At 39.3% G+C, this 7,381-nt stretch overlaps 1 protein-coding gene across 1 annotated transcript in view; it reads left to right on the forward strand.

Moving 5' to 3' along the window:
- The window catches only part of tada2a (transcriptional adaptor 2A), a gene marked incomplete at its 3' end in the record, with an annotated part of 15,656 nt that overhangs the window by 2,994 nt on the left and 5,281 nt on the right, over nt 1–7,381 (forward strand). Inside the window, 4 exon segments of the mRNA XM_014024112.1 lie at nt 1,259–1,347; nt 2,494–2,566; nt 2,685–2,748; nt 6,573–6,616. Coding sequence (XP_013879566.1) covers nt 1,259–1,347; nt 2,494–2,566; nt 2,685–2,748; nt 6,573–6,616 — 270 coding nt within the window.

Genomic DNA, 7,381 nt, shown 5'->3' on the forward strand with positions numbered 1-7,381 from the left:
ATATATATATTTATATAATAACACCTCTTACAACAGCTGCCTCTTCAATCACAAATGTAAACTCTTCATATAAGCTGGTTGTAGGACATGAAGGGTTTTTCTCCATTGCTATTTTAAGGCTTCCATCTGCTGCACTCATGATGTCTCCATTAAAGTGTGAAATACTCAGTTTTACATCTTTCCCTCAAACCTACGACTCTTTCTTTATGATTTAAGTTTATCTCATTCCTTCCTGTAGAAAAGATCTCAACTGTAAAATGGAGTATATTTATTTAGTATTTTAAGTCTTTACCAACTTTACTTACAGATTAAAGCCCCACATATATAACACCAAACACACACACACTATTTCTTTTTAACTATTTAATACCATCCTTTTTGTTAACTTTACAGTATTGATGTGTATAATACAAAAAAATAATGCTAGAATGTTGGCGGGTCATATTATACACGGGAGTAAACTTTGATCAATTCTTTGCAATTGTACTTTCACAATAAATTTTCTCATTTATAACTGAAATATTGAGTCTTTGGGGATAAACCATCATAATTTCTTCCTGCTGTTGTAGAATATGTTGTGCAGAGCTAATCGTATAAACAGTAGTTGTTGTTTTTTCACACCAGGGGAGAAAAAACGATTTTTTTTTTTTCATTTCTTGTTTATCACAAAGATGGCGCTGCTCCTTGAAGCTGTCCATTTTGCTAATTTAACAACCGGCTCCTGCTGTTGGACCGCAGTATTTTAAGGGACACACAGAAGCTCGTGCTCCTCCGCGTTAACAAACCACAAGTTAAGTGCGTGTCACCAAAACAATCTTTCTCCACCAGAGGGTACACCGCAAAGGCTTAAAAATCCTGGAGACTGTATGAAATTAAGAGTAAAGTTGTACATGCTAGGATTGGATTTTAAAAAAGTGTTTTAAGCTCAGAAGATGGGGGGGGGTGGTATACTGGAGTTACATTAAACATGTACATATGTATTTAAATACTCATTGGAAACAGAGACACTGGTTTTTAGTTTGCTTTTGTAAGAAAATAAATCTAGAAAATCACTTTGTTCTTCATCATGCATCAGTCATTTGAGAACCATAAATTAAAATAAACACGGCAGATCCAACCTCTCAGCAGAACTCAGGTCTTCATCTGTGCAGTGAATAAAATTTACTCTTGTTTTCATCCAAACTGTGTCTTTGAATGTAAACTCCTTAAAGAACAGGTTTTACGTTTTCATTGTGTGTATTTTTTTTCCATCCCTCAGCCTCTGATGATCCCCCTCGGCCCACATTCGACTCTGTTTTGTCTCGAGACATGGCTGGATACATGCCAGCCAGAGCAGACTTCATGGAGGTGAGACTGTGTGTGTGTATGTATCTGTTTTTTTTTCTTTTACTTTTTAAAGTGTAACTTACCCCCCTGTGAAAAGATAACTCCGCCCCAAGGCGAAATTTGAAAAATGCATCAAAGTGGGTAGGGGAGGGGGTGTGGGTGGGGAAGGGGGGTTAGAGAGCGGAGGTGTGGCCAGGATGAGAGAACGTGACAGCTAGCATTAGCATAATTGACGCTACATGGAAAGTGACCACAGTATCACAGACAGTTCCATCTCTGAACGTCTGAGGTGGAGGATTTTCACCCCACACCAGCACCGGACAGAGCAGGAGGAACGCTCCGCGACAGCCTGACAGAAAAAAATAAAAGCACACAGCTGCTCACATGATTGCTAGTTTAAATCAGGAATAAAAGTAGTTTACCTGTATAAAGAGCCCTAAAAATCCTTAAGTTTTGCAGAAAATCCTTACAACTTGCACCGCACCTGTGGGTGGGGGGGCATGAAAGCTCCTGCTGCGAAGCAGGAGGAAAGGAGAGGGGGGAAGTAACTTATAGCGGCAGAACAGGTTGGAAGATGGCTGTTTGATGTTATTTATTGTTTTTTAAATCATCCTATAGGCTCTGACATGTTAGATAAATTTGAAAATGAGGTTTTTAAAATATCCGTAAGACTTGAAAAAATCCGTGAGATTGCTCTGTACGTCCGTATACCATTTTTTTTCCTTTTGATTTTTTTACCTGGATTACTGAGATGCACAGAAACAGTACTATATAACATTTTAGACACATTCTAGACAGTTTATCAGCTAAAAAAAGTTAATTTGGGGGTAAGTTACTCTTTAAGATCGTTTCTGGTGTAAACACACACCTAAGTCAGGACCAGTCGTTTCGTTTGGAGACCAAAGACCGGTCCTAATGATGGAACACCATATTTGGGTTAGGGTCCGGGTCACGTTTAGGCCACAGAGATCAATACAGTCCTAATAAGTACAGAAATACAAACTTGTGTGTGTGCGCACTAACATCACTTTTCTTTGTGAGTGAATCGTTTGAATGACTCCAGAGGTCTTATTGAATCAGTGACTCATACCTGTTATTGCCTCTCTGTGATAAACTTGTCGAGTATCCAGAAAATTTAAAAAAAAAACATTTCCATCTCTCTGTTAGGAGTTTGATAACTACGCAGAATGGGATTTAAAAGACATCGATTTTGTGGACGATGACTCGGATATACTGCGGGGTAAGTGTCATTTTTACTCATTCTCTTTCTGTTTATCGATCATCAGGTGATTTAAGTTCAGGTTAAAAGTCCGAACTCAAAACTGACTTTAAATGTTTGTTTCTGTTGTCTTTTACAGCACTCAAGCTTGCAGTCGTAGATATTTACCACTCAAGATTAAGAGAGAGGCAAAGAAGGAAAAAGTAGGTGCTTATTAATTTACTGTAGTATTGAAAAGATGTGCTCAGCAACGTGCAGTATTCCCTGGTTTTCAGCAGATGGCATCATAAGCTTCTGTTTTGACCTCAGGGAGACTCAATTCCCACAGATAATTTATGCATTTTACACTGAATTAAGTTTACAAGGAAAACAATTTCAAATCCCTCTGTGCTCATTTTCACTGTTAATGAATTATTTATGCAAAACTTTGTTTGTTATTGTATTAAACCTTCCTTTAAGACAATCCCCGATAGACTTATGCCGTCACAGAGCCAGTAGCTGATTATTAAATTAAACATTAAGTATTTTTTAATCAAGCTTTCATCAGTAGCTACAATACAAACAGATGGAGTTATTAGGGTTGAACTTATCGGCTCTGATAACAGAAGATTGTTATTAGAAATATGTTTATCTTTTGTAAATAGTGTGTGAGCCAAACTTTGACATTTTGCCCAGTTTTATGTTGGTAAAGACTGCCTGCTGCTGGTAAATGTTTTAAATCTCAAACAAAATGCTGTAAAACATTCACACTATTGAGATTATCCATTTTTCTTCATGTTTTTTTGGCTCATTTACGCCATGGGTGCTATGACTTTTGGTATTTCAGCTATTTATACTTTGTCAGAAATGTAGCTTTTTTAATCAGAGCTGTCTTCAACATAAAGCCTTTTAAAATCCAATTTTTACCTTTTTGTCAGTGGTGGGTGCAGCTAACCAAAAGGTTAGCTTCAGTTATCGCTAATTCGCTAATCAAGAAACTGAGCTCCGCTAACGCTAAACAGGTAAAAAAAAATTAGTGGAAGCCAATGCTAACTGCTAGAACGTTGGTTACGTATTGTAACCCCAGATTCTATGAGTGTAAGCTCCGCCCTCTAAGGCCCATCAGCGATAGCCTTAGAGGGCGGAGCTTACACGAAATAGAACAACAGTCAGTCTTGACCTGCTTCCAGCTGAAGACTGGTTGGAGTGATGCAAACCTGCTAGTTTTTTTATTGGTTTAATTGGAAGGTGGGTGGGATCATTTTTGGCAAATCAGCCAATCCAAACCTTCCATACTTCCATTTTATCCCTTTCAAAATAAAAGAATGGTTTTGATCAAGTTTGTATTTTTATGAAGTGTTTGAAGTTTGTCAAACAACAAATACTTTCTCTACCATATTTTATATGTAGTCAGTTTTTGTATTTACTTTTTAAATATTGTTAAATAATATTTTATTTCTTTTTGACGCTCGTAGTTTAGCGAAGTTTAGCTGCTAACGATGCTACATGCTACACATAGTGTTTGATAGGTCCAGCACTGCTTGTAAGAGGGGACAGTTTTTATTTTTGGGATAAGTTGCATAATAATACAAGTTTAATACTTGTGAATTTTTTTTAGTGGACTTAAAATTAGAATTTATTAGAACATAATTTAGCAGAAGCTAATCGGCTTACTGACGCGTTCTAGAGTTAGCAGAAAAGCTAATCTGCTAAATGAGAAACTACTTCTGTAGCCTGAGCCTTGCCTTCATACGCAGTTCAGCTCAATGCTAGTTTCAATTTTTCCCCTCGTATGAAGCAAAGTGAAAGACAAGGGTCTGGTTTTTACCAGAACTGTGCCTCCCACTATTTATTTTGGTTCTGATATTTAATTTTGTGCAGATTTCATCTTCTGTTTTAGCTTCTTTTAGCTTTTTTCTGCTTTTCGAGCTCCCCTTTTTGCAAATTGTATCTACATTTTTGCTTTTTTTTCAGCTTTTTTGACACACTTTTGCTATTTTTATCCTGATTTTTCACTTTTGTTTTCCTACTTTCAGCAAAAATTAGCCGTTCAAATTTAACTCTCATTAACAGTTTTGCTTTGATCTTTTCAGCTCAACTTTAGCTTCTTCAGCAAAATATTTTCAGTATAAGACATCAAGATTATATCTTTGCAGGAAATGCTAATTCTCTAGTTGTCTTTATTTTACATTTCACAGCCTTCTTAGCTGTTATATTTCATGTTTCTTATCATCCCTGCAAACTTATTAAACATTCACATACAGTTTCTATAAAAAGTATTCACCCCCTTGGATGTTTTATTCTTTTATTGCTGTCATAAATCAATCCTCTGTCTGTCCTTGTTCAACTCTGAGAAAAAGATGATTGAAAAAGACAAGTAAAATCTGTACCTGGGTATAAAAAAGAAGTGTTGTTCCAGCGTCATCCTGTTTGCTGTCACTTTTCAGTCTGTACAGATGACTCCGGCTGCAGAGCATCCATCAGTAAATCAACTTTATTGAGTTTTCGCTCCCTGAGCTCAGTGGAACGACGTATCTGGCCGGGCAGACGTTTTCCAGCCATGCTCCTATTTTATCTCTGCTAACTCGTCAGAGACGCTCGACAGATTTACAACCTTCTGCAGGTCTTTTCACTTCCCGAAGAACACCGAGTTCAGTCTCTTACAGAAACGACAAACCGTGATCCAGGAGTGTGCCGTGATGTTAGCTGATAATTCTCCGTCTCAACCACCTGATAAAAGTGTCGTGGAGCTATCAGTCAGCATCGACTCGATTATCTGCGTTAATAAAACCATAACTATGACTCTGCCTGCAACTGAAAATATAGATAGAGGAGAACAGAGCTGCTTCATGGAAGAAGAACCCCAGCTTAGCCTGTTAGCTTTAGCCTCAACGCAATCACCATATATATGTATTAGCTCAGCGCTACACATTCTCCTCTCGTCACTGAGGTCATCCATCCACATGACAGAGAGGGGAACGCAAAAATGACTCAGCCTGCAACTGAAAATATGGATGGAGGACCTCAGTTTAGCTTGTTTGTCGCACTAGCGCTGAGCTAATACATATAAGACAATCTAGCGTCTGTGCTAAAGCTAACAGGCTAAGCTGAGGTTCTTCTTCCATGAAGCAGCTCTGTTGTCCTCCATCCATATTTTCAGTTACAGGCTGAGTCATTTCTACCTTCTCCTCTCTGTCAACGCTCTCTGGTTTCATTTAAAAGAGTCGATCATCAGATATTGTCCAAGATTAACCTTCAGGGTGGATATAGCTCGCTCACACCGAGGACCTATCCACGTCATCATTTACCCAGAATGCTTTGTGTGTAAATAAAATGGCTCTCTCCATGTTAAAATATATTATTTTAAATTTAAAAAACAGCCTACAGTATTTTTACAGTCTTTATTTGACAGTTAAAATATGTTTGTCAAATAAAGTCTAATGTTACAACTAATCAGGGATCCCTTTAAATAATTTCAGGTCACTATCAGAGAGATGAAGAAGAGTCAGAGCTCAAATAATATTGTTTCAATAAACAAAGACCAGAAAGTTTCTTTTCTTAAAGAGTTCCCCTTTGATGTCACTTCCTGTTTCACTTTTACTGAGCCAAGTCAAAAAAAATATGCAGTAATGTGACAAAATGGGTAAAGTTTTGTGTATTAGCCAAGTAGCTTTACTAGAAAGATGTTTTCTTTGACTTTTTGTATTTGAAGCACATGCATGTCGGAGGCACTTTAAAAGAAGATCCTCTCATGTTGAGTTAAACTGTCTGTATTTATAGATTTATTGTTTTCTGTTACTTTTAATGACTCTCAGCTACTACCACACCAGATTTTAGCTCTGTGCATTTCACTGAGGTGTAGCCATGTTAGTGTAAGCTAAGATCCACTAGCTGTGGCGGCCATCTTGAATTGGGTTGACCCCAGAAGTTGAACATCATTGCTGCACCTTTAGCAGTGGGTAGTAATGATAAACACATGTCTGTTTTTATTTAAAGCTGCAGGAGCTTCATCATTCAGAACATAACCTCATCTGTTCATCTCTTCCAGGATCATCCGGGACCACGGTTTGATCAACCTCCGCAAATTCCAGAGTGAGTCCCCCCGCTTCCTGAAAACCTCAGCTTTCAGATCAGCTGGAACAACCTTCATTTGTCTTTGTGCTGCCTGAGCGTGGCAGCTGACGGAGGTCGAGCGGTCCGATCGGCGTGGGTGGGCGTGTCGAGACGAAGCCGCTGCTGCAGCAGTGACTGAAATGTGTAGTGGTGGGGGGGCATGAACCACCTGTTACTGGTTGGAGCTCAGTAAAATGATGCCGTTGCGTCTCTGGGGTTTTTTATTTATTTTTTATTAGACAGCAGGGGCTGCTGTTGAAGGATTTGGTCCAATTACGGCGCCTCGCAGCTCCGGCCTCCGGCGCCGTCTCCCACGTGTTGCTCTGTGTGGTTTTGGGAGGTGAAGAGTTCTCCTCTCATGTTTTATTGATGTTCCTGTCTGCCGCCGGTTAGCCCTCCTCCCTTATCTCTCCAGCCTTTCCAAGACAAAAGGAGAGCTCAGACCAGTGCTGCAGACCAGTTGTCATGGAGACTGTCAGCGAGTGTGTGCGTGTGTGTGTGAGGTCATGTGTGTGTGTGTGTGTGTGTCACACGCGATAATGGAGGCAGCATCCGAGCCCCGGAGGCTCAGGGCGTCACGTCTCTGTGCTGCTGGAGGCAGGAGGAGCAGGTCGTTCAGGTGGATTCTGTTTGCAGGCGATTTAGATGCTGGTTTTATTTTTTTTTATTCTGCACACACACACACACACACACACACACACACACACACACACACATTCTTGTATTTGCTACCTTCTTGAGACC

Source organism: Austrofundulus limnaeus, unplaced genomic scaffold (genome assembly GCF_001266775.1).
Source record: "Austrofundulus limnaeus strain Quisiro unplaced genomic scaffold, Austrofundulus_limnaeus-1.0 Scaffold407, whole genome shotgun sequence".
Taxonomy (NCBI): Eukaryota; Metazoa; Chordata; class Actinopteri; order Cyprinodontiformes; family Rivulidae; genus Austrofundulus; species Austrofundulus limnaeus.